General features: G+C 41.8%; 1 protein-coding gene across 3 annotated transcripts in view; it reads left to right on the top strand.

Annotated features, from left to right (window-relative positions):
* The window catches only part of LOC147122059 (DEP domain-containing protein 1A-like), a 40,215-nt gene extending 14,168 nt beyond the window's left edge, over positions 1-26,047 (top strand). The window contains exons 5-13 of one of the 3 annotated variants that reach the window (XM_085982769.1): positions 5,945-6,066; positions 10,506-10,636; positions 11,860-11,907; positions 13,345-13,485; positions 13,830-14,918; positions 15,480-15,652; positions 17,230-17,406; positions 17,624-17,749; positions 25,125-26,047. In XM_085982769.1, the coding sequence (XP_085838895.1) occupies positions 5,945-6,066; positions 10,506-10,636; positions 11,860-11,907; positions 13,345-13,485; positions 13,830-14,918; positions 15,480-15,652; positions 17,230-17,406; positions 17,624-17,749; positions 25,125-25,283 (2,166 nt within the window). In that variant the 3' untranslated portion in view covers positions 25,284-26,047. Of the gene's footprint in view, positions 1-5,944; positions 6,067-10,505; positions 10,637-11,859; positions 11,908-13,344; positions 13,486-13,829; positions 14,919-15,479; positions 15,653-17,229; positions 17,407-17,563; positions 17,750-25,124 lie in introns of all 3 variants that reach the window. The other 2 variants (XM_085982768.1, XM_085982770.1) reach the window with 2 other exon arrangements.
* The last annotated feature ends 1,636 nt before the right edge of the window (positions 26,048-27,683 follow it).

The raw sequence follows: 27,683 nt of genomic DNA, 5'->3' as shown, positions 1-27,683 counted from the left end.
TGATCCTGTACTCGAATCCTCTCGCTATGAAGGCTAACATACCATTTGCCTTCTTAACCGCTTGCTGCACCTGCATGCTTAGCTTCAGCGACTGGTGCACATGGACACCCAGGTCTCGTTGCACTTCCCCTTTTCCCAATCTATTGCCGTTCAGATAATAACCTGTCTTCCTGTTTTTGCCACCGCAGTGGATAACCTAGCATTTATCCACATTGGGCAGATGCATGACAAATGCAGTATAATCACTCAACCTGTCCAAACTGAACTGGAGTTTCTCTGCATCCTCCTCACAGCACACATGCCCACCCAGCTTTGTGTCGTCTGCAAACTTGGAGATATTACATCTAGTTCCCTTGTCTAGATCACTTATATATATTGTGAATAGCTGGGGTCCTAGCACCGATCCCTGCGATACCCCACTAGTCACTGCCTGCCACTCGGAAGAAGACCCGTTTATTCCAACTCTTTGCTTCCTGTCTGCCAACCAGTTCTCTGTCTGCCAACCAGTTCTCTGTCCAAGACAGTACCTTACCCCCAATCCCATGTGCTTTAACTTTACACGCTAATCTCTTATGCGGGACCTTATCGAAAACCTTCTGAAAGTCCAAAAACAGCACATCCACTGGTTCTCCCTTATCTATTCTACCAGTTACATCCTCAAAAAATTCCAGTAGATTAGTCAAGCATGATTTACCTTTTGTAAATCCATGTTGACTTTGTCTGATCCTATCACTGTTTTCCAAGTGCTCTGCTATTACATCTTTTATAATGGACTCTAGCATTTTCCCCACTACCGATGTTAGGCTTACCGGTCTATAATTCCCCGTTTTTTCTCTACCACCCTTTTTAATTTAAATTCTATTCAGAAGGTTTCAAAGTTGCAGAAACAGATGGAGTAAAAAGACGGGCTGATATTTCTGAAAGTGCGGGATTATATTGCGCGTCAATTCAGTGAAACTTCACAGTCATAAAATAACCAATGATATCTTTTGAAATAAATGCAGTATTTGCTGAATAATTCACAACTAATTTAAACCAATTGCTTTGTCTATTCAGGATGGTTCTACTATTGCCAACGAATTAACCTTCTCCCACACCGTGCAGAATTCTGGGAGTGCCCACTGCCTCAACAACAACTTAGATTTATATAGCACCTTTAACATATTAAAATGTCCAAAGGAGCTTCATGAGTGTTATCAATCAAAATTTGACACTGAGCCACAAAAGGAGATACTGTATTAGGTAACCAAAAGATTAATCAAAGAGTTAGGTTTTAAGGAGCGTTTTAATGGAGGAGAGCGAGGTAGGGAGGGAATTCCAGAGCTTTGTGATTAGCCAGCTAAAAGCACGGACGCCAATGGTGGAGCGATGAAAATCCGGGCTGCGCAAGAGGCCAGAATTAGAGAAGTGCAGAGATCTGGGATATTTGTAGGGGCTGGAGGAAGTTATAGATACAAGGAAGGGTGAAGCCATGGAGCGATTTGAAAACAAGCACCAGCAACAAGTTTCACATTAAGTAAAGCAATAATAAATGTATTATATTTTTATGCAGAAAAATACTTGTGTTACAGGGAGTCCATGGAATTTTTATAACATGGGGGCGGGGGGGTGGGGGGCTCTGAAGCAAAAAGGTTGAGAACCCCTGCAATAGACTAACCAAACGGATTATGGTAATGGAACTTCAAGTGCAGCATTATGGCTTTGCACAGTTTAAGGGATCACAAAGCTATTAATTAGATGATATATGGGGTGTTTGTCCCATTTGTTAATTCATGTCAGTACCTGGAATTTTGATGAATGCTAACTTTGGCACTTCACTGAAAGAGGCAAAGGGTGCTTCAATCTTTCTCGCCTTCAGTGACTGCAAAATCCCAGTGTTCACCTTGGCATGGAATTTCATCTGTGTATCCTATGTCTAAAATATTGGACAAAGCTTTGGGCTGGATTTGTAGTAAAAATGGGAAACTGAAGGGATGGGAGATCTTCCCAACCTCGTTATTGAGCACCCTGGAGGGGAGTCAGCTCATGGCAGGTGTGACTCTTTTCCAAAGCCACTCACATGAGGACCTTTCTCTTTAGACTTGAGTAAGTGGGCTATGACTTTACAAGGAAAGCATGTGCAGGTCCATTTTCAGGTAATCAGAAACTTTGTAGCCTTTAGTAGCTTGGTTTGGCGACCCTAAGCTTGGTAATGGGTTTCATGCATGTCATATCCCTGGCTGACCCCCAAAAAACTGGTCCACCTGTGTGGTTCCTTGGTTAGTTCAAGTAGACCAATTCACTTTGTGTCTTTTCATGCTTGGTGAATGCCAAGGTAACGGTAGCGTAGTGGTAATGTCACTGGGCTAATGATCCAGAGACGTGAGTTCAAATCCCACCACGGCAGCTGCGGAAATTAAATTCAGTTAATTAAATAAATCTTCAAAATAAATTGTCGTAAAAACCCATCTGGTTGTATCCTTTAGGGAAGGAAATCTGCCATCCTTACCTGGTCTGGCCTATATGTGACTCCAGGCCCACAGCAATGTGGTTGACTGCCCTCTGAAATGGCCGAGCAAGACACTCAGTTGTAACAAACCGCTACGAAAAACAATAAAAAGAATGAAACCGGACGGACCACGACATTGACCTTGGCATTGGCTACGGGCATGGCAACGGCACACCCAACCCAGTCGACCCTGCAAAGTCCTCCTCAGCAACATCTGGGGACTTGTTCCAAAATTGGGAGAGCTGTCCCACAGACTAGTCAAGCAACAGCCTGACACAGTCATATTCACAGAATCATACCTTTCAGCCAAAGTCCCAAACTCCTCCATCACCATCCCTGGGTATGTCCTATCCCACCAGCAGGACAGACTCACCAGGGGTGGCGGTGCAGTGGTATACAGTCAGGAAGGAGTGGCCCTGGGAGTTCTCAACATTGACTCCGGACCCCATGAAGTCTCATGGCTTCAGGTGAAGCATGGGCAAGGAAACCTCCTGCTGATTGCCACCTACCGCCCTGCCCTCCCTCAGCTGATGAATCAGTACTCCTCCATGTTGAACACCACTTTGAAGAAGCACTGAGAGTAGCAAGGGCACAGAATGTACTCTGGGTGGGGACTTTAATGTCCATCACCAAGGGTGGTTCGGTAGCACCACTATTGACTGAGCTGGCCGAGTAACTGCTGGTCTGGGCCTGCGACAGGTGGTGAGAGAACCAACACGAGGGAAAAACATACTTGACCTCGTCCTCACCAATCTACCTGTCACTGATGCATTTGTCCATGACCGTATTGGTAGCAGTGACCACCGCACAGTCATTGTGGAGACGAAGTCCTGTCTTCACACTGAGGACACCCTCCATCGTGTTGTGAAACTACCACCATGCTAAATGGGATAGATTCAGAACAGATCTAGCAGCTCAAAACTGAGCATCCTTGAGGTGCTGTGGGCCAGCAGCAGCAGAATTGTATTCCACCGCAATCTGTAACCTCATGGCCTGGCATATCCCTCACTCTACCATTACCATCAAGCCAGGGGACCAACCCTGGTTCAATAAGCAGTGTAGAAGAGCATCCCAGGAGCAGCACCAGGCTTACCTAAAAATGAGGTGCCAACCTGGGGAAGCTGCAACACAGGACTACATGCATGCTAAAAAGCGGAAGCAGCATGCTATAGACAGGGCCAAGCGATCCCACAATCAACGGATCAGATCAACTCTGCAGTCCTGCCACATCCAGTCGTGAATGGTGGTGGACCATTAAACAACTAATGGGAGGAGGAGGCTCCATTAATATCCCCATCCTCAATGATGGTGGAGCCCAGCACGTGAGTGCAAAAGACAAGGCTGAATTGTTTGCAACCATCTTCAGCCAGAAGTGCCGAGTGGATGATCCACATCGGCTTACTCCTGAGGTCCCCACCATCACAGAAGCCAGTGTTCAGCCAATTCAATTCACTCCACGTGATATCAAGAAACAGCTGAGCGCACTGGATACAGCAAAGGCTATGGGCCCCGACAACATCCCGGCTATCGTGCTGAAGACTTCTGCTCCAGAACTAGCCGTGCCTCTAGCCAAGCTGTTCCAGTACAGCTACAACACTGGCATCTATCCGACAATGTGGAAAACTGCCCAAGTATGTCCTGTCCACAAAAAGCAGGAAAAATCCAACCCGGCCAATTGCCGCCCCATCAGTCTACTCAATCGTCAGCAAAGTGATGGAAGGTGTCACCGACAGTGATATCAAGCGGCATTTACTCACCAATAACCTGCTCACTGATGCCCAGTTTGGGTTCCGCCAAAACCACTCGGCTCCCGACCTCATTACAGCCTTGGTCCAAACATGGACAAAGGAGTTGAATTCCAGAGGTGAGGTGAGAGAGACTGCCCTTGACCTCAAGGCAGCATTTGACCGAGTGTGGCATCAAGGAGCCTTAGTAAACCTGAAGTCAATGGGAATCGGGGGGGGGAGGGGGGAGCGCATCCACTGGCTGGAGTCATACCTAGCACAAAGGAAGATGGTTGTGGTTGAAGGTCAATCATCACAGCCCCAGGACATCACTGCAGGAGTTCCTCAGGGCAGTGTCCTAGACCCAACCATCTTCAGCTGCCAAATCAATGACCTTCCCTCCAACATAAGGTCAGAAATGGGGATGTTCGCTGATGACTGCAGTGTTCAGCACCATTCACAACTCCGCAGATAATAAAGCAGTCCATGCTCGCATGCAACAAGACCTGGACGACATTCAGGCTTGGGCTGATAAGTGGCGGGTAACATTTGCGCCATAGAAGTGCCAGGCAATGACTATCTCTAACAAGCAAGAGTCTGACCACCGCCCCTTGACATTCAACGGTATTACCATCGCCGAATCCCCCACCATCAACATCCTGGGGGTCACCATTGACCAGAAACTTAACTGGACCAGCCACATAAATACTGTGGCAACAAGAGCAGGTCAGAGGCTAGGTATTGTGTGGTGTGTGTCTCACCTCCTGACTCCCCAAAACCTTTCCACCATCTACAAGGCACAAGTAAGGAGTGTGAAGGAATACTCTGCACTTGCCTGGATGAGTGCAGCTCCAACAACACTCGGGAAGCTCGTCACCATCCAGGTCAAAGCAGCCTGCTTGATTGGCATCCCATCCACCACCTTAAACAATCACTCCCTCCACCACCAGTGTACTGTGGCTGCAGTGCGTACCATCTACAAGATGCACTGCAGCAACTCGCCAAGGCTTCTTAGGCAGCACCTCCCAAACCCGCGACCTCTTCCATCTAGAAAGACAAGGGCAGCAGGTGCATGGGAATACCACCACCTCCAATTCCCCTCAAGTCACACACCATCCTGACTTAGAAGTATATCGCCGATCCTTCATCGTCGCTGGGTCAAAATCCTGGAACTCCCTACCTAACAGCACTTTGGGAGTACCTTCACCACATGGACTGCAGCGGTTCAAGAAGGCGGCTCACCACCACCTTCTCAAGGGCAATTAGGGATGGGCAATAAATGCTGGCCTTCTCAGCGACGCCTACATCCCATAAACCAAAGTGTAAAAAAAAAAAAAAAAATCCTTTTTTCCCATCAGACAGGCTAGCGTGCATTTTAGAAGTTTATTTTGGAAATACACCCGTTATGGCATTGAGTAAGGTGTGGGAAATTGTTTCAGTATCAAATAAATATTCGTACCTCCTAGTACTCGCTTATCTGGAGGACTAGAATTCAATTCTCCATTTGCCCAACATCTCTGAGTTATCTAAAGTAGCTACTTGGTGACCATTATATGTCTCTTCCTGCTACTGCACTTGACTATAGGAAGTCCGTTTTCCTCTTGTTTACTTGGCTTTAGATTAGATAATCAATCGGCCTTTATTTGTCCTATGCTATCATTTAAAAAAAATAACTTTTGATGGAATTCTAATTAGTTTTTATTTCATATGAAATTTGTATAATTCTTGCAAGGTGAATACGGAGGAATCGGATAAGGAGGTGCCTGGGGTCACCTCTGAAGGACAGTCAATACATGTCAGACAAGTTACACAAACTGACATTGAAGAAGCTTGGAGAGAAATTGTACTTAACCAGTAAGTGATGTAAAATAGCAGAGAAAGTCTGGGATGGAAGCCTACTACAAAAGGGGTGGATGGTAGTAAACTTCCCAAAAGAGATTGTTCATGCTGATTGTTGAACAGCATTACACCAAGACCTTTTAGGTAGTAAAATTATTTATTTCCTACTAATCCACTTTATTTTAAACTAAAAATTTGCATGGTTGTACTCAGTTCCTTGCTGGCTTATTCTTCATATCCCTTCCAAATTTGCCACCATCTAACTGTTAAACAATCATATACTTTGGAACTTTTATACTCTGAAGCTTTATGTAAACAATGATTGTTCCCCCACTTACAAACTACATTTTTTTAAAAAGTATCCACAGACCACTACCCAAGTTTATACTGCCTCCCCTTTCCTGTTGCAACTTGCTCTTCCAGTGAGAAAAGTTCTTACATGGTTTTCTCTGGAATCAGCTGTTTCCAGCTGGTGAAGTTTCAGCATTTTCCTCATCTTGCCTTGACTGAAGCTGATGCAATTTATGTTCTCAGTGAAATATTTTTATTTTGTTAAGACAAAATATTCTTGCTCTTATCTGCATCAGACTTCAAAGTTTGCAACTATAGTCTTTATTTCATTATTGATTTTGTTACATGCACTTGCCAATAGATATTCTTTGCAATTGGTTCTGTAGTTCGATCTGAAAGACATTCCAACTCCAATTCATCAAGCCTTACAAAAGAAGAGTTCTTTGATTTCTGTGCTTGTTCATACAAGTTTTTTTTTCTATTGCTTTGTCTCTTTGCTTTTTTCCATGGGCATATTTCAGATAGGTAATACTTTTCCAGAGTTGTCTCACACATAATGGGCAATGCAAAATCTGTGATTTGCTTACTTGTACCCTGATATAATTCTTGAATCCTGTGCTTCCAGAAAGCACCAGGTTTAGACTTGAGATAGCCTTTGGCTGTGTCCAGTTGTGTCAATGTACAAGAAACTTGACATTTGATAAATTTACAGTGACTGCCACCATTCTTAATAGTTTTAAAGTAGCCATTATTTCAATGATATGGAGAGCCTTGGTTGTTAAACATCTGTCATGATGATCAATACTGCTAAAACAAAATGTATTAAAATGGAGTAAGCCACTCTTCGCAACTTTCAACTCCTGGCTAGTTTATACGAAGATTTGAGGATAAGCGAATGGTTCTGAAAGACAAGACCACAGGCTCTACCCTTAAATTGCCCTACCTTTAAATCCCAAGTACAATACAAGTGGTCTGTTACTATTTGATTATATTTTACACTGTATTCAGAAATGTATCTAGCGTCCATTTTTTGTGATCATGGCCTCTATCTGCACTGTGGGGTTTCTGTGATTCTGTGTGTGTGACTGTTGGAGAAAATTTAGAATATTGAAACTTTTAATAGGTGGGAAAACTCCCCACAGCTAGAAGGATGGGTGCTTGATATAGTCACTTTTAAATTTGTTGTGAGAATATCTTTCAGTAATTTTGAACAATAATCAGCCAATTAAAATCAGAATATGATCAAACAAGAAAATATACTCAAAGCAATTATAACTCTCCTCTCACTACCAGTGAAGAACATAAGAACATAAGAAATAGGAGCAGGAGTAGGCCAATTTGCCCCTCGAGCCTGCTCCGCCATTCAATAAGATCATGGCTGATCTGATCCTAACCGCCAATCCACTATGACAGGACTATCTCCTGAATCTAACCGCATTAGACACACGAAAACAGGAGCAGGATCAGGCTACACGGCCCCTGGGCCCGCTCCGCTACCCACAGGGCCATGACCTATCCGAACCTAGACTCATGTCCAAATTCCTGCCCGCTCCCCGTAACCCTTAATTCCCTTTTCTACTAGGAAACTGTCTATTTCTGTTTTAAATTTATCTAATGATGTAGCTTCGACAGCTTTTTGGGGCAGCATATTCCATGGACCTACCACCCTCTGAGTGAAGTAGTTCCTCCTCATCTCAGTTTTGAAAGAGCAGCCCCTTATTCCAAGACTATGCCCCCTAGTTCTAGTTTCACCCATCATCTGGAACATCCTCCCTGCATCCACCCGATCCAACCCCTTCATAATCTTATATGTTTCAATAAGATCGCCTCTCATTCTTCTGAACTCCAATGAGTAGAGTCCCAATCTACTCAACCTCTCCTCATATGTCCATCCCCTCATCCCCGGGATTAATCGAGTGAACCTTCTTTGTACTGACTCGAGAGCAAGTATGTCCTTTCTTAAGTATGGACACCAAAACTGTATGCAGTATTCCAGGTGCGGTCTCACCAATACCTTGTACAACTGAAGCAATACCTCCCTATTTTTATATTCTATCCCCCTAGCAATGAAAGCCAACATTCCATTGGCCTTCTTAATCACTTGCTGCACCTGCATACTAACCTTTTGAGTTTCGTGCACCAGGACCCCCAGATCCCTTTGTACTTCAGTACTTTCCAGTTTCTTGCCATTAAGATAATAACTTGCTCTACGATTTTTCCTGCCAAAGTGCATAACCTCACACTTTCCAGTATTGTATTCCATCTGCCAAATCTCTGCCCACTTACTTAGCCTGTCGATGTCCCCTTGCAGGTTTTTTATGTCCTCCTCACTCACTACTTTCCCTCCCATCTTAGTATCATCTGCAAACTTTGATGTGTTACACTCGGTCCCCTCCTCCAAATCGTTAATATAGATTGTAAAGAGTTGGGGACCCAGCACTGACCCCTGCGGAACACCACTGGCTACTGATTGCCAGTCTGAATATGAACCATTTATCTCAACTCTCTGCCTTCTGTTAGATAGCCAATCCTCTATCCATGCCAGAATATTACCCCCAATCCCGTGATTTTTTATCTTAAGCAATAATCTTTTGTGTGGCACCTTGTCAAATGCCTTTTGGAAGTCTAAATACACTACGTCCACTGGTTCACCTTTATCCACCCTATATGTTACTTCCTCAAAGAACTCCAGCAAATTTGTCAAACATGACTTCCCCTTCATAAAACCATGCTGACTTTGTCTTATTAAATTATGATTATCCAAATGTCCTGTTACTGTCTCCTTAATAATGGACTCCAAAATTTTACCTGCCACAGATGTTAGGCTAACCGGTCTATAGTTTCCAGCCTTCTGTATACTGCCCTTTTTAAATAAGGGTGTTACATTAGCAGTTTTCCAGTCTGCCGGGACCTTTGCTGAGTCCAGGGAGTTTTGGAAGATTATTACCAATGCATCCACAATCCCTACCGCCACTTCCCTCAAAACCCTGGGATGTAAGCCATCAGGTCCAGGTGATTTATCCGCCTTGAGTCCCATTATTTTACCAAGTACTACTTCCTTAGTGATTTTAATCGTATTTAGCTCCTCCCCCCCCCATAGCCCCCTGCTTGTCAAGTGTTGGGATATTCTTGGTGTCCTCTACTGTAAAGACTGATACAAAATATTCATTCAGTGTTTTTGCCATCTCCATATTTCCCACCATTAATTTCCCGGTCTCATCCTCTAAGGGACCAACATTTACTTTAGCCACCCTTTTTCTTTTTATATAACTATAAAAACTCTTACTATCTGTCTTTATATTTTTTGCTAATTTACTTTCATAATCTATCTTCCCTTTCTTAATCAATCTTTTTGTTATTTTTTGCTGTCTTTTAAAGTTTTCCCAATCCTCTATCCTCCCACTAGATTTGGCTACCTTATATGCCCTTGTTTTTAGTCGAATACTATCCTTAATTTCTTTACTTAGCCACGGATGGCTGTCTTTTCTTTTACACCCTTTTTTTCTCAGTGGAATATACTTTTTTTGGAATTTGTAAAATAACTCCTTAAATGTACACTGATCATGTATCGTCTTATCCTTTAACCTATTTTCCCAATCCACTTTACTCAATTCCGCTCTCATACCTTCATAGTCTCCTTTATTCAAGCTTAGCACGCTTGTTTGAGATACAGCCTCCTCACCCTCTAACTGAATATGGAATTCAACCATGTTATGGTCACTCATTCCAAGGGGATCCTTTACTAGGACATTTTTAATTAATCCTGTCTCGTTACACAGGACCAGATCTAAGGTTGCTTGCCCCCTGGTTGGTTCAGTTACATACTGCTCAAGAAACCCATCCCTAATACACTCAATGAACTCATCCTCAAGGCAGCCCTGCCCAATTTGATTCGTCCAATTTATATGATAGTTAAAATCCCCCATAATTATAGATGTTCCCTTATTACAAGCCTCAACTATTTCCTGATTGATACTCCGTCCAACCGAGTTGCGACTGTTCGGAGGCCTATATACTACACCCACTAGTGTTTTTTTCCCCTTATTATTCTATAAGACTATAAACTAATTACAGCTTGCTCTTATACTTTGTGATGTCAACAAAATGGCTTGCAATAGTTCCTGAGTATCCATTATTCTGTATTGTAATGTGTTTTGTTCCAGCCTGCAGAAAATCTTAGGCCTAACTTCATTAGATGATGTCCTGGATTTCTCGCAAGTCATCCCTCAGCACATTTTATACAATGTGTGTAATGTCAGTAAACATGGAGTTGTAATATTACAAGACAAATCAGGTGAGACTACAGTACTTTCCTTTCAGTCTCTAATGGTATGCACTATGTCCTATTTGAGGATGGAGGTAGGCTACTCGTGCCACGACATAATGGCTGTTGTTTGCCCTTTATGTGGGAACCACCTAGTCTGCATTGACTTATTACTGGTCACTGAACTTTGTGGTGGATGTGTTGTTTTGATTATTTTGAATTTGGAATATTACCCACAATATTGCTTGTATTGCAGTGTAATTTCTTAGCTGCTGGTGTCAAATCATTGTACAGGTGCTCAAATCAAAATCCCACTAAACTTAACATTATTTATTAACTTCTTTGTACAGTGGCTGGAGTATGTCCAAAACTTAATAACAACCACCTGCCTTTATGCAGCATCTTTAATGTACAAAAATATTCTAAGACACTTCAGAGGTGTGAGGCACAGATACCAAACCAAAGTAGGAAAGATTAGGAGAGGTGACAAAAAGCTTGTTTTGTAGAATTACTATATGGAGGTTAGCAGCATTGAATATTTGTTAGTGGATTTTCCATTATAACTAGGTGGAAAATATACACTTTCCAACTAATTGGGGGCAATTTACTTTTCACCTTTTAGTAAGCTGAAAATAATACTCTCCAAATTATCAATTTGAAAGTAATAGCTGTATTTTTCCCATCTCTAATTTCACTTGTATTTTGACTTTTCCTATATTTAGTCATTTGTAATCTGCGTCAACTCTTTCTTACTCCAATGATTGCTCTCCTATACAAAGATTTCTCTCTTTGAATAATCATCTGTTTGAGCTTTATTTTAAAATAGTGCGAAATAGTGTTTCGGCTAGAAATATTTTGTCATTTTAAATTCCAGCTTACTTGGCTCTGAATATAGCTTTGAAGGTTTTGGAAAGGGTGCAGAAGAGATTTACTAGAATGGTTCCAGGGATGAGGGATTACAGTTGCATGGATAGACTGGAGAAGCTGGGGTTGTTTTCCTTAGAGCAGAGAACGCTAAGGGAGGTGTTTTAAACCATGAAGGGTTTAGATAAAGTAAATAAAGAGAAATCTGTGGTGTACCACCACTACCTGGTTTCCACATAAGATGGGGGTGGGGGAAGAGTAGTTTTGATATGCCAAACTGCAGTGGGTGATGGAAGTCAATACGATGATGGACGCTTTCTGAAGTGCCAACACTTTCTTAGTACATAGATAGAATTTGTTCCTCAAATATTTTTCTTTTTTTTTTCCAGAGGACCTGCCTCACTGGGTGCTGTCTGCTATGAAGTGCCTAGCAAACTGTAAGTTAACATTTAAATGGGTTCAAACGGGTGCAAACAATTAGAATTGGCATGAAGTTGAACTTTCTCGCAATGTATGTGTAGAAAGGAGAGGAAAGTAGTTGGAGAGCGTGGAAAGGGTGTGTAGAAGGAATGAGGAGGGATTACATAGCAAGAGATGAGAAGGGAGTACGTAGAGTGAAGGGAATGGTGTGAAAGAGGGAGTGGGCATGTGAGGGGAGAAAGGGGGTAGTGAGTATCAAGGGAAGGCTTGTGCAGAGAGGGAAAATCTTAGTGTATTGGGGATAGGGTGTAGAGGGAGAGTGGGTGTGTAAGGGAGCAAGGGCCTCTGTTCAGATTTTTTTTGGGGGGGGAAAGTGTGTAGACAGAAATTGTGGAAAGGGAGAAGGGGTGTAGAGGTAGAGAATGTATAGAGGGAGATGTGAGGATAGAGATTATGGAGGAGTAGAGAGTAAGTGGGGATTTAAGGTGTCCAACTTTCTATGGGGCCAGTGAGAACACAGGTTTTTTCCTGGCGGTGAGGTTGGGGTTAGGGGAGAATGGTCTGCCCCCCCATCCCACCCTTTGGCCATGTCACTTCCCCGTCGGACTTTCTGAACAGCAATTTGCCCCCACAGCTTGGCAAAGCTATGCAAATAGAGAGGGGGTGGGCACATCTCGATGTTTGCACAGAGATACATCGCCCACAAATGTTAATCACTTCTCCCCACCCCCGATAATCTAACTCCAGTTGACCATCTTTACAAACCATTTCGCTGTGCATTCTCAGCATTAAAAATAAGGAATAAAAATTAACTACAGAGGCAAAGTAATCTATATAAAATATAAGTCACTCACTTACATTTTCCCAGAATAATGGACAGATTTGCAAAATTATCCCCCCAAAACACCAGTAAAAATCCCAGAATACATTTTTAATAAAAATGGAATTGACTTATCGGTCACTTTAGATCAATGTTTATTCCTACATGACATAAACACCTCTTGTTATGAAACGGTGAATTCTCTGATTTACCTTGAGCAACGCCACAGGAAATCTTCTAGTAATATATGCACTTTGTCTGTTTTCCATTATAAATTTGGACATATCAGAAACTGCTGTTACATCTTTTCTGATGGAGGAGCTGCACTGAAGTGTCAGCGTAGATTATATGCTCCAATCCCATGTGAGGCTTGAATCCGCAACCTGCTGACTTGGGTGAGAAAACCAATGGGACATCCCGAGGTGGTGAAATCAGTTAAAAAAATAAAGAAATTAAAAAAAAAAAATTGAGTTTTTTTCTGAGAGAAATTAATTTGACTTTTTAAAAAGTTGAACTTGACTTCTAAATCGCATTTCCTTTTAAGTTTTTATAGGTCCTCAGAATTGATTTTCACTTCATTAGAGCCGCCCACTATTGTATTTGTTAATATTTATGACACTTGATTTTTATTCAGGGCCCCGGAACAATGACCTGAGCCAGCCAACCTATCCTGGTTTTGAGCGAGATGTATTTAAAACGGTTGCAGATTACTTTCTAAATCTTCCTGAACCTCTTCTTACATTTGAACATTATGAACTCTTTGTGAATATACTGGGTAGGTACATGAAAGCAAGAATAACCAAAACTGTGACAAATGGATTTGAATACCTGGAGTTGTGCTACTGGTAATGCCTCTTTATGAAAGGTTTATTGTACTTGATTCTTCTTTTGACTTGTAATTTTATAAATGCTTTTGAGGGGTAGTTACACCACTTAAGATAAGTTATACCCCTTTTAATTGTTGCTGTATGTATTTTTCAGTCTGCTTTATGCTTTCTCTGTTACTAACATATTTTGCAATGAGTTATGTATTTTGTCATCTTTGCTGCACGCATTACTGATAGTTACTGTTTATTTGCACTCCACTATGTACCTTAATCTCTTCTGGTTTTCTGCTAGTTTTATGTGGTTACATCATGATCTCAAACCGACAGCAAGGAAAGCGCAAGAATTTGGATGAACTCAGCTGTCCACAGCCAGCAAAATCACAGCACTTGAATAGCCATATAAACTCTTTTAAATCAACAGAGTGCCTGTTACTAAGCTTAATTCGCAAAGACGTTTCGGAAGAAAGCAACCCTCTGTTTGAACCAGAACAGCAACAGGAGGAAATGGAATGTACATCTGAGCAAAAACTAATTCGAAACGTGCATAACCTTCAAAAAGGATGTGCTAGACGTCTAAACCAGTATGTGAAAAACTACAGGAAAGTTGATGTCAAAGAGCAGCTAATAGGAGGCAGCTGTCAGAATCTGACTAACTTAAAGAATGATCACATACAGCACTGTTCAGTGAAGTCTAGACGCTATTCAGTAGGACATATTACGAATCTTTCAAGTGGAGATAAACTACACAAACCACTGTGCCACATTGACCTAAATGTGGCAAGATACCAAGATGGTAATGAACAGTACCATAAGAAGGACATTCAATCCCTCGTTAACAATAGACCAAAAGCAGAATCCATGTCAAATCTTTATTTGGAAAATGGTAGACAACAAATTTCTAACTCTACCTCTAGATGTAGCTCAGCATGGATCTTGACTGAATGCAGTAAAGAACCTTGGACTAATTATACAAATCAAGAATTGCTCAATGGAGAGTCAACCAATGCAGCCAACCAAAGGTCAATCCCAGGTCAGGACCAGCAGAATCAGAATTTACAGTCTCAAAGATTGCACCATTTTTCTAAAATGAACTGCCATGAGTTAAATACAGCAAGTAACTGTAAAATATCCAAAGATATAGGCAGCTACTTTAATATAAATGCTCCAGTTGCTGAAGTCACCATGAAACCTGATTGTGCAGCTCAGCTAGGGCTAAGAAGGCCAAGTACATTCAGTTTAGCTACTACAGTGGGCAGTGGAGTTCCAGCTTCAGATGGGGCACTTGAGTTCCAGTGTTACAAATGTGCTGTGGATGGATCCGCGAACCCCTCTTCAACTGGTTGCCACTCAACATTTGTAGGATATTTAAATGGCTTGCAAAGTAAGATTAATGCTGAATACTGCATGCATTGCTTGGTGTTTTTGTCTGAGCTTGTGTATTTTTGTCTGCGTGTATTTGGAAAAGACCAATTAAATATAGTTAAATTTGTAAAATGTAATGGGGTAGTATGTTTTTAATTAATATAAATAGAACCATTGGTGCAATCACAGTATTAGTGTACTATGTAAAACAATTGGATTTTAAAGATTATAAACTGGGTATTGCTAATAGTGGCTTTGAGTTAGCTATTAGCAGCCTGATGGGGACAGCTATGATGGACTCACAGCCCACAAACTGTCACTGTACTTCACTCAGTCGAGGGAAATTTGGTGTTTATGGGTTAGGAGTATACTAATGCAATTATTGTTAACAAACCGTATTATCTAGTATTTGCTCAGTTTTAAGAGTCTAATTTATGTACATTGAAATGTTCAAATTTAAATTTGGAAGGAATTAGCTACCCATACATTACTTTATATAAATATTTATTTTTAGTACATGTATGTATTAAATAATGATCGAGAAGAATCTAGTAAAACCTTATTCATACTCGTACTGCAGGTTTGCTACAACCTCAGCTGGAGCAGATTGCCATAGAAGCTCTTCAGATATGTTGCCTCTTCTTGCCTCCACCCAATCGTAGGAAACTGCAACTACTTATGCGCATGATCTCTCGCATCAGCCAGAATGTTGATATGCCGCAACTTCATGAAGCCATGGGAACAAGAATGTTGGTATGTGGCTACCTTAATTCCACATTGACCTGGTAGGGTGATACCAAGCTAAATTTGTATGAATTCTGATATTCTTTTCAGATGTAGAGCAGGCGGCAACTTAAAAAAAAAAAAAAAAAATTGAACTTTTGTACTCTAGGATGGGAAGGACACGTACTCAGTCTTGCCATCAAGCACTTACAGATCAGATACAGCCAACCAACTGCAGAGTAAAGTTCTTTCTGCTGACCTCCTCACCCTACCTGCTGAAATAGTAGCCCCTATTGGATCATTGTAATTACAGGAAACTTCGCGATATCCGGCACTGACGGGACCGAGCTGCTGCCGACCCATCAAAACTTCCGGATAGACCAGCGCTAATGTTGAAGGATACGGAGGTTTTCATCTCCATATCTGACAAACACTGTTGCTTAGCAACAACTTGTAAACACTTGGCCCGTACCTTGAAAGCGTCTCTGAAGCTGTTGCTAAGCTACAGAGATGCTTTCCAGAGCCTGACTGTTTTTATTAAAAAAAAAAAAAAATGCTAGGAGAAGGAAAAAAAACTTAACCAAAATGGCTGCTGATTTCTGTCGTTAGATCGAGGTTTCCGGACATACAACCTCCGGATAAACCAAAGTTTCCTGTAGTTTCATTTCCCACACCAGCCATTTTTGTGGCCCCTAAGTGAACTTACCAATTTATTGCCACGTTTGAGGCCAATCTGTATCATCGGTACACTAGGGACTGCATTGAAATTGTTCAAACTCATTTTGTGTAAGAATCTTGCAGAAAACATCAAAGTGCAGACTGTGCCTTGATGAGAACAGGAGCAGAAAACCCCAGCCTATGTGTTGTATCATCACATGACTGGGTATTTTACTTTTGTCTTGAATATGGCATAATCTTTATGAATTTTGATGGTCACATCGTTTGAGTTTTACACTAGATATTTTCTCAGATTCAGCATTGGCGGTGGGTGACGAAAGAACAAGTTGACTAAATTTTTCTTAGAGAAAGGATTGAGACAGAATACAAATATTGTAAATCTTTTTTTAAAAAAAATCCAAATTATAGACAATGCTGAGGTATTGCGTTCTCATTGAAGGTATAACTTCCACAATGGCTCAGCTGGTTAAGGCAATAAGTAGGAAAGCCAAACATGTAATGGAGAAGGAGGTTCCCAGATCGGCTTCCAGTCTGTACTGAGTTTTTTCTCAAGTCTCATCATAAAGGTGAAGAGTGCACAACTGGGAGTGGAACACTTACAATTTTGTTGTGTAAAGGAAAAATCTGCTAGAGCTTATGCTCATGATTACTATCTAGTGTCCCCTGCTGGGAACTGCGTGTGTAGACATCAGATGAGAACTCAGAACTGTATCAGGTCTGAGTGTAAGGCCTACCCCACCACTACCACCGTCTGGGTCAAATAGCCTGCTGACACTTGGAAGAATGGGCATTTGAGTGATGTGCAGGTGAGCAGTCACACTGCCTTCAGGAGAGATGGGGAGAAGAACTATTAAGGGAAAAGGAGAAAATAGTGGGAGATGAGAATTGGCATCCTATTCCTTGACTGCACATCTTGGTTTAATTCACAGGTGGTTCAAACTTTTTCACGTTGTATACTACGTTGTGAAAAAGAAGTTGACCTTGATGAATTACTAGGTACACGACTTGTTTCCTTTATATTGGACCACCATCAAGAGATTCTGCAGGTACCACCTTATCTGCAGAATGCTGTTGAAGATCACATCAATCATCTCCAAAAAGTCCAGGTATGCTATACTTCTGTTAGTAATAAATGATTTAGAAAGGATATATGTTAGCGGATGTATTTTAACTTCAGGCAACACAGCAGTAATATGAATCTCAGTCCAACATACTTTTAGCACTTCGAGTTCTGTATATTAATTTATGCTTATTGGTTTTCAGATTAAATATCCATGCACAGACATAGATGCTGCAGTCCCAATGTATACATTCTGCCAACAGATAAGCACCAGGGAATTTGAAGAGCAAAAGGTTTCTGTGTCTCAGGTTGCCATAGCTGAGTTGTTGGAAAACATTGTGGAAGACAAGAAATTGTCCGTTAAGGACAAGAGGAAAAAGCTTAAACAAGTAAGCAAAAGAGTAGCTTTTTACGTGGTGGTTTTTTTTGGTGAGAAGGGATATTACGTAAATAATCCAAGAGTCAATTTGAGAAGTGGCTAAGTAAATGAACTGTACCATCCTTTTGCAGAAAATGGCAGTTTCTTAGACTCAACGGGCCGTGAAATGTTGCTTAGACTTTGTTCTATTGCATAAATGTTTCAAATCATTTCTGTAAAGGAGTTCTAACTTCAAATTTACCCGGTCTTGGCTCCAGGGCTATTTAAAATTATGCTTGCATTACAGAACCAGTTCAAGAAAATGTGATTCTGTAATTCCTTGTTTCCTGGAGTTCTGTAATCCCTCTCATTTGCATATGTGTGGATTCCACTGGTTACAACAAACTTGTGCAAATGTATATATCTGAAAATCATGACTTCAGTGGGCTGAGTTGTACTTTGTTCATATGCATTACCTAGGAAATGATATCTCTATAATTTATTCTTGCATTCACAACCTGTCTGCACAGGTTCCTTGTCATGCAGTCTTTCAGGAAATTTTAGCTGATCATCCTATTGTAAAAATAGTATTTTAGATGGTTGGTTGAGTGCATCCTTCTGTTATCACCAATAAAAAAAAAAACCCTAATATAAGATCATTCATTCCCTTTCAACTATCTCCTCTTCTTGCTCTCCTAATGGCACAGAATTGCACTGGAATACAGGTCCTTGATTCCTTGTAGTAAGTTACCCAATTGATGATTATTCTTGTGCAAACTGAGCTGGTGAGTGTTAGCACATTATTCGATTTTGTAGGGGAGCCCAGCCCAATCTAATTCAGTGGAGTCACTGGATAAGTAATTAAGGGGTAGTGAGGGCAGTTATACTGTTCCTACTACTACTGCCCTAGCTCAAATCATAGAATGATACAGCACAGAAGGAGGCCATTCGGCCCATCGTGCCTGTGCCAGCTCTTTGAAAGAGCTATCCAATTAGTCCCATTCTCCTGCTGTTTCCTCATATCCTGCAATTTTTGCCCCTTTTGAAAGTTATTAAATCTGCTTCCAGCACTGTTTCAGGCAGTGCATTACAGATCATAATTTGCTGTGTAAATTATTTTCCTCATGTTGCCTCTTATTCTTTTGCTAATTACCTTCAATCTGTCCTCTGGTTACTGACCCTTCTGCCACTGGAAGCAGATTCTCCTTATTTACATAGTTACATAGAGTCTACAGCTCAAACAGGCCATTCGGCCCAACTTGTCAATGCCTACATTCATGCGCCACACGAGCCTCCTCCCACCCTTCTTCATCTAACCATATCCGCATATCCTTCTATTCCTTTCTCCCTCATGTACTTATCTGGCTTCCCCTTAAATGCCTCTCCGTTTGCCTCAAACAGCAACAACTTGTATTTATATAGCGCCTTTAACCTAGTAAAACGTCCCAAGGCGCTTCACAGGAGTGTTATAAGACAAGAAATTTGACACCGAGCCACATAAGCAGAAATTAGGTCAGATGACCAAAGGAGGTAGAGGGGTTCAAGGAGAGAATTCCAGAGCTTGGCCTAGGCAGCTGAAGGCACGGCCACCAATGGTTGAGCGATTATAATCAGGGATGCTCAAGAGGGCAGAATTAGAGGAGCGCCGATATCTCTTGGTGCTGGAGGAGATTAGAGATGGGGAGGGGCGAGGCCATGAAGGGATTTGAAAACAAGGATGAGAATTTTAAAATCGAGGTGTAGCTTAACCGGGAGCCAGTGTAGGTCAGTGAGCACAGGGGCGATGGGTGAACGGGAGTTGGTGCAAGTTAAGACATGGGCAGCCGAGTTTTGGATCACCTCGAGTTTACGTAGGGTAGAATGTGGGAGGCCAGGCAGGAGTGCGTTGGAACAGTCAAGTCTAGAGGGAACAAAAGCATGGATGAGGGTTTCAGCAGCAGATGAGCTGAGGCAGGGGCAGAGACAGGTGATATTAGAGATGGAAATAGGTGGTCTTCATTATGCCATGGATATGTGGTCGGTAGCTCATTTCAGGGTCAAATATAACACCAGTCTGTTGCGAATAGTCTGGTTCAGCCTCAGACAGATGCTAGGGAGAGGAATGGAGTTTTTGGTGGGGACCAAAGACGATGGCTTCGGCCTTCCCAATATTTAATTGGAGAACATTTCTGCTCAACCAGTACTGGATGTCTGATGAGCAGTCTGACAGAGACCGTGGAGGGGTCGCGAGAAGTGTTGGTGAGGTAGATCTGGGTGTCGTCGGTGTATATGTGGAGACTGATGCTGTGTTTTCAGATGATGTCACCAAGGGGCAACATGTAGATGAGAAATAGGAGGGGGCCAAGGATAGATCCTTGGGGGACACCAGAGGTAACCATGCGGGAGCAGGAAGAGAAGCCATTGCAGCTGATTCTCTGGCTACGATTAGATAGATAAGAATGGAACCAGGCGAGTGCAGTCCCACCCAGTTGAACGACGGTGGAGAGGCGTTGGAAGAGGATGGAGTGGTCAACCATGTCAAAAGCGGCAGACAGGTCGAGAAGGATGAGGAGGGATAGTTTACCTCTGTCACCGTCACAAAGGATGTCATTTGTGACTTTGATGAGAGCTGTTTTGGTACTGTGGCTGGGGTGGAAACCTGATTCAAAGGATTCAAACATGGAGTTCTGGGAAAGATTGGCACGGATTTGGGAGGCGACAACATGTTCAAGGACTTTGGAGAGGAAAGGGAAGTTGGAGATGGGGCCGTGGTTTGCAAGGACGGAGGGGTCAAGGGTTGGTTTTTGAAGGAGAGAGGTGATGACCGATTTGAAGGAGAGGGGGATAGTACCTGAGAAGAGAGAACCATTAACACTGCCTGCTAACATGGGAACCAGCAAAGGAAGTTGGGTTGTCAGCAGTTTAGTGGGAATAGGGTCAAGGGAGCCGGAAGTGGGTCTCATGGACAAGATGAGCATGGAGAGGTCATGAGTGGAGATCGGCACGAAACTGGAGAAAGATGTGAGTTCAGGGCTAGGGCAGGGAAGTTTGGCCCGGTTGGCTAGGGGAAGGAAGTGGCAGAGGCAGCTGATCGGATGGTCTCAATCTTCGAGCCAAAGATGTCCATGAGCCCCTCGCACTTGTTGGAGGTGAGGGTGGAGGGGAGAGGGATTTAAGTAGACGGTTAGCACTAGAGAATAGAAGCCGGGGGTTAACTTTGCCGAATTATCCTGGAATTGTGAGCAATTATTCCTTGTGGTAGCGTGTTCCACATTCTTATCACTCTTTAGGTAAAGAAGTTTCTCCTGAATTCCATATTGGATTTATTAGTGGCTATCTTGTATTCATGGTCTCTATTTTTGGACACCCCATAAGTGGAAACATTTTCTCTACATCTACCCTTTCGTTATCTTAAAGACCTCTATCAGGTCACCCCTCAGCCTTCCCTTTTCTAGAGAGAAGAGCTGCAGCCTGTTCAACTGTTCCTGATAAGTATATCCACTCAGTTCTGGTATCAACCTTGTGAATCTTTTTTGCACCCTCTCCAGCGCCTCTATATCCTTTTTATAATATGGAGACCAGAACTCTGCACAGTATTCCAAGTATGGTCTAACTAAGGGTCTATAACAGTTTAATGTAACTTCTCTGCTTTTCAAATCTATCCCTCTAGAAATGAACCTCAGTGCTTGGTTTGCTTTTCTTTATGGCCTTATTAACCTGTGTCACAACTTTGTGATTTGTGTACCTCTACCTCTAGATCCCTTTGCTCCTCTACCCATTCAGACTCTTATTATCCAAGCAGTATGTGGCGGCCTTGTTCTTCCCACCAAAATGCACCACCTCGCACTTTTGTATTAACTACATCTCCCAATTTGGTGTTGTCTGCAAATTTTGAAATTATACTTCCGATTCCAGAGTCCAAATCATTAATGTAAAATGTGAATACTGGTCCCAGCACCGATCCCTGTGGAACACCACTTCCCACCTTTTGTCAGTCTGAGTAGCTACCCTTAACTGCTATTTTTTGCTCCTTTTTATGCTTTCCTATTGATTTTTTTTTTTACTTCTTTCCTAACCTCATGGTATTCCCTTTAGTCATTCTCTCCTTTATTGTCTATGTACTTAATGTAAGCCTTTTTCTTTAGTTTCAATTTCACCCATATCTCTTTATTCATCCATGGTGTTTCATTATTGTCTAGTTTGTTTTTGTTTAGCGGAATATATTTCACCGTTTTAAATATTTCCCCACTGCTATTCTATCTTTGTCAAAAATCTTTTTCCATTTTACCTTTCCTAGTTCCATTGTCATCCCTTAAAAAAAAAAGAGCATTTTCCCAATCTGTTACTTTGGTGTCTGTCTTACATATGTTTTTCTCAATCAATATTTTAAACGTTATTTTATGATGATCGCTATTGCCCAGATGTTTCTCTACACTTACTTATCTTTTCTGCTATGATTCATTTCCCATTACTAGATCCAGTAGTGATTCCTCTCTTGTTGGGCTTCTTGCATGCTGGGTAAGAAAGGAGTCCTGAACACATCTGTAAAAATGCCTTTCCTTTTTCCCCTTTTCTTACCTCTTACCAGTTTATTTGGAGATAGTTGAAAATCTCCCATGATATTCTATGTCTTTTACTTCATTCATAGATTTCTTCCTCCACTTCTGTTCCATTATTAGGTGATCTGTAGAATGCCCCTATTAAAGTGATCGATCTCTTTCCTTTGTCTCAATCCATATGGATTCTGTTTATATATCTTAATGTTAGTTATGTCCCTTTTTTAACTGCCATTATGTTATCTCTACTGAGTACAGCTACCCCTACCCCCCCTTCCTTCCCTATCCTTTCTAAATACGTGTTATCCTTCAATATTTAACTGCTAGTCCTGTTCTTAAGCCATGTTTGTTATTCCTACTAAGTCTGGCTCCTTGCTACAAATTATTGCCTCCAGTAACCCTGTTTTGTTTCAAATGCTGTGTATGTTGCTGTACAGGCAATTTTTTTTTAGTTCCACTCACTTTATTTTTAATTGTTCCACTCACTTTATTTTTAAGCCATTTTATACTTGTTCTATAACTATCTGTTCTCTGACCATTTATGTTACCCTTATTCTTTACCTTGGTCTGACCTTTACTCTCATCTATTACTTTTATCTTCAGGCTTGATATTTTCACTAGATTTCTCCCCCCCCTCCCCCACCACCGTCTTACTAGTTTAAAGTCCTATCCATAGCCCTACTTATCCTCTCAGCTAGGACATTGGCCCCATTCCAGTTCAGATGGAGCCCGACCCAGCGGTACAGCTCCTTCCTGTCCCAGTACTGGTGCCAGTGTCCCGTGAAATGGAACCGTCCTTCGCACACCAGTCTTTCAGCCATGCATTCATCATCTGATCTGTCCATCCCTATGCCAGTTAGCACATGGCTCGATTAGTAATCCCGAGATTACCACCCGTGAGGTTCTGTTTTTTCATTTAGTTCCTAACTTCTGATATTCCTTTAGCAAGACCGCCTCCTTTCTCTTCCCTATGTCATTGGTCCCAACATGGACCATGACAACTTGACCTTACCCCTCCCTCTCTCAGTTCCTCTCCAGTTGCTCTGAGATATCCTTTATTCTTGCACCAGGTAGGCAACACACCCTCCTGGACACTCGGTCACAACTGCTGAGGACTCTCTCTATTTCCTCTAATTATCGAATCCCCTATGACTACAACCTTTTTCCTTCTTCCCCCCCGCCCGCCCCATCTCAATTTGTCCTGCCACCTTCAATAATCTGACACAGCGCAGAAGTGAGATCTCTCTGATTTAGAACTGGTACCTTCCCTTTATAAAATACTTTCTCAGCATCCAATGAAAGGGCCATGGTGGGGTACTTATTACAAGTCTGAAAATGTGCAGGTTTCCTCAATGTCTGAGGGGTAGCATCCTCTCTTAGATCCTAACTAATTGCTGTGCATAATATGCAAAAGCATTGACTTCATACGGTTTGCAATTACCTTCACTAGCACTTTGCAACAAGTTGGCCAACCATGTTATAGTCTGCCCAATTTTCTTTTCCATTGACTTAAATGGAAAGGAAATTGGACGGGGTGTAAAATGGGCAGTCGACCCGCTGCCGCCCATTTCCCACCTGGCGGAATCAGTTAAAATCGACCCCTAGGTGTACAATTAGAATGAAGGCTTGTACACAGCAGAGTTGGGGGGGGGGGGGGGGGAGACATCTGACCATATTGAACATGAATTTCTTAGTGCAATGATCTAGATAAGGGTACTCGATGTAATATCTCCAAGTTTGCAGACGACACAAAGCTGGGTGGGCGTGTGTGCTGCGAGGAGGATACCGAGAAACTCCAGGATGATTGGGACAGGTTGGGTGATTGGGCAGAAGCGTGGCAGATGCAATATAACTTGGATAAATGCAAGGTTATCCACTTTGGTGTCAAAAACAGAAAGGCAGACTATTATCTGAATGGCAATAGATTGGGAGAAGGGGAAGTGCAACGATACCTGGGTGTCCTTGTGCACCAGTCGCTGAAGGTAAGTATGCAGGTGCAGCAGGCGGTGAAGAAGGCAAATGGTATGTTGGCCTCCATAGCAAAAGGGTTTGAGTACAGGAGCAAGGATGTTCTGCTGCAGTTGTACAGGGCCTTGGTGAGACCACACCTTAAGTACTGTGTGCAGTTTTGGTCACCTTATCTGAGGAAGGATGTTCTTGCCATGGAAGGAGTTCAGCAAAGATTCACAAGGCTGATCCCTGGGATGGCAGGAATGACGTATGAGGAGAGATTGGGTCGATTGGGCTAATACTCGCTGGAGTTTAGAAGAATGAGAGGGGATCTCATCAAAACGTATAAAATTCTGACAGGTCTGGACAAACTAGATGCAGGTAGAATGTTCCCGATGGTCGGAGAGTCCAGAACCAGGGGTCATAGTCTAAGGATAAGGGGTAAGCCATTTAGGATAGAGATGAGGAAGAATTTCTTCACCCAGAGAGTGGTGAACCTGTGGAATTCTCTACCACAGAAGGCGGTTGAGGCCAAGTCTTTAAATATATTCAAGAAGGAGTTAGATATATTTCTTAGAGCTAAAGGTATCAAGGGATATGGGGAGAAGGCAGGTACGGGGTACTGAGTTTGGATGATCAGCCATGATCTCATCGAATGGCGGAGCAGGCTCGAGGGGCCGAATGGCCTACTCCTGCTCCTATCTTCTATGTTTCTATGTTAATTGGGTGTGTTCTCAGATGTGAATACAGCAATATCTGGTTTATATGTGAAACCTGAACAACTGCCAATGTTAAATTGCCTACCTTAGGAAGAATCTAATTCAAATATTTTGTTCTCTAAAAGGTAAACTAGAAAAAACTTAGAATTGGTAGAGATTTCTATTAACCCATTTTTTTCTAAAAATTTTGATTTTCCTTCAGTTCCAAAAAGAATATCCAGAAATCTATCAAAAACGCTTCCCCACGACTGAGAGCGAGGCCAAGTTTTTCCAGGATAAACCCAAGATCAAGCCACCAATGCTCATTACAATGAAGAAACCACTTAAAAGCCTTCAGAAAATGCAGAGCCTAAGATACTGAATAAAACAAATAAGATCTGAATTTTAAAGCTATTTGCACAAATCTTCAAGTAACTTCCATGGTCTAGCTATATGAAGTGAAGCCTTCTGGAAAGGTTTCTTATGAGTCATTTCTGTAGGATAGAGAAACAAAAACAGAAGCATGGAAATGCACAACAGATCAGTCAGCATCTGAAAATAGATGTCAAGTCAATATTTGGGTGAAACCCTTTTTCTGATGACCTCTCTCTTTTACAGATGATGACCTATTAAGTACTTCTATCCATTTCAGGTTTCCAGCAGTTACAGACATTAATCTCTATCCTACAGTATATTAGAGTAGCTTTCAAGCACACTAAACATTACACCAATGTATTAACCTATTACATAGACATATCTTCTGTCTTGCAGACAATAATTATGGGTCTGTTTTAAGTCTCACTGAAGGTGCCTGACAGAAATGGGACTGCCGAGTTGTTAAACAATCCATGTATAAAAGTGTCTTTGTAATGCATTGAATTGTTAATGAATGATGCATGTTTTTCAAAATGTTACTGTTGACCGGACAGAGGAAACATAATAACATGCTACGGAAGTAATAGAATTATTGACTTCAAGGAAAAGATTGATTGTCTTTCTAGTTTAAATATCAAGTAATTTTATGCCATAACAAGCCAAATGTTGCAATGTTTTTGCTTTTATATATAAAAAACTGTTTTGAACAACTTACTGAGAGGGATGTAGAAACTTACAATATTGCCTCTTGATAAATTACCTTTATTTGTTCTTGTGTAGTCGTCTAGCTAATTCTAACTAGTTCTTGCTTATTAGAAGAGATTAAGGAATTACTCAATTGTTCTCAGACAGAAATTTACTATATGAACTCCTTTCACTGATGTGCCTTATCCTGTTAATTTAAGAAATGCTTTCTGAGCAGTAGACCAACTGGGGGTTGATTTTCATCTTCACATGCAAGTCTGCTCCAAGTGATTTAACACTTAACATCTGTCTGAAACTCAAGTGCAGATAGTACTGTACTCAATTCTTTGATTTAAGCTCATTTGAATAATAATTCACAACCTCAGGTGCAAGCTTAGAAGGGACTAGAGAGGACGCGAGAAGAAAGTTGTATGTAAATGAAATTTAAAGGGATGGGGACAATTAAAGGGAATTAAGAAATAACATACCAAAATGAAGAGAAATGAAACATGGTGCAGGCATGAGTCTGCAGACAAGCGATTGAGTAGCCCAGGACCCAACCCCTCTTTGGCTGCAATATACAAGATAGTGCTGCTTGCAAGGCGATGTTGCCTTCTGTGGGGCAGGGAATTGGCATAGCCACCATAATGAGTGCCTGTATGCCTTTTGTAAATTTTCCCAAGATCTGCCTGCTGTGACTGTTTCATAGAACTGCTCACATCTACCCAGCATCTTAAGCAGATAGGTCTTCCTCCTATAAAGGAGCTATCTTCAGAGTTAGCCACACATTCCAGAGGACAACAAATGATGGTGTAGTATTCTTTATTCTTTGATCAAATTATCCTCCATGTACACTTCCTACCTCCAGGATATTTTGGGATTCTGGTATGTGTGTGCACGCTTTCGCACATAGACATACATGCTTTTTTCACTCTTAATTGTGATATATTAGGAAATTGTCTTCAGAAATGAGATGATCATGGTTGACTTTATTTTTTTGAGTACTGTGACCATTGGAAGAGAAATATTCCCTTATTATTGGCCCTCTGATGTACTGATGGTTTTGGGGTACGCTTGTGGGATCTGGATAAAAGGCCTGGGTTACAACCAAAATGCATCTCCACAGTTGTCCCTTTGGCTACCTAATTTATGGCATATTGAGTTAAAAATAAGAATTCATAGAATGGTTGCAGCTCGGAAGGCGGCCATTCGGCCCGTCGAACCCATGCCGACTCTCAGCTAGTCCCTTTCCCTGCAATTTTTTTTCCTTCAGATACCTATCCAACTCCCTTTTGAAAGATAAGATTGAGTCAGCCTCCATCACCTTTTCGGCAGTGCATTCCAGATCTTAACTCGCTGTGTAAAAAAGTTTTTTCTTCTGTCACCTTTGGTTCTTTTGCCAATCACCGTAAATCTGTGTCCTCTGGTTTTTGTCCCTTCAGCCAATGAGAACAGTTTCTCTCTCTACCCTGCCCAGACCCCTCATGATTTTGAACACTCCTATCAAATCTTCTCCGCTCCAAGGAGAACAACTCCAGTCTATCAAGGTAACTGAAGTCCCTCATTCCTGGAATTATTCTCATAAATCTTTTCTGCACCCTTTCTAAGGCATAAGAGATTAGCGTGCAAAATTAAGGCACATGGGATTGGGGGCAAGGTATTGACTTGGATAGAGAACTGGTTGGCGGACAGAAAGCAAAGAGTTGGAATAAACGGGTCATTT

The sequence above is a fragment of the Somniosus microcephalus genome, chromosome 3, assembly GCF_052327205.1.
Source record: "Somniosus microcephalus isolate GS21.2 chromosome 3, FLI_Smic_1.0, whole genome shotgun sequence".
In the NCBI taxonomy this organism is placed as follows: Eukaryota; Metazoa; Chordata; class Chondrichthyes; order Squaliformes; family Somniosidae; genus Somniosus; species Somniosus microcephalus.
This window is presented reverse-complemented; position numbering and strand designations above follow the sequence as displayed.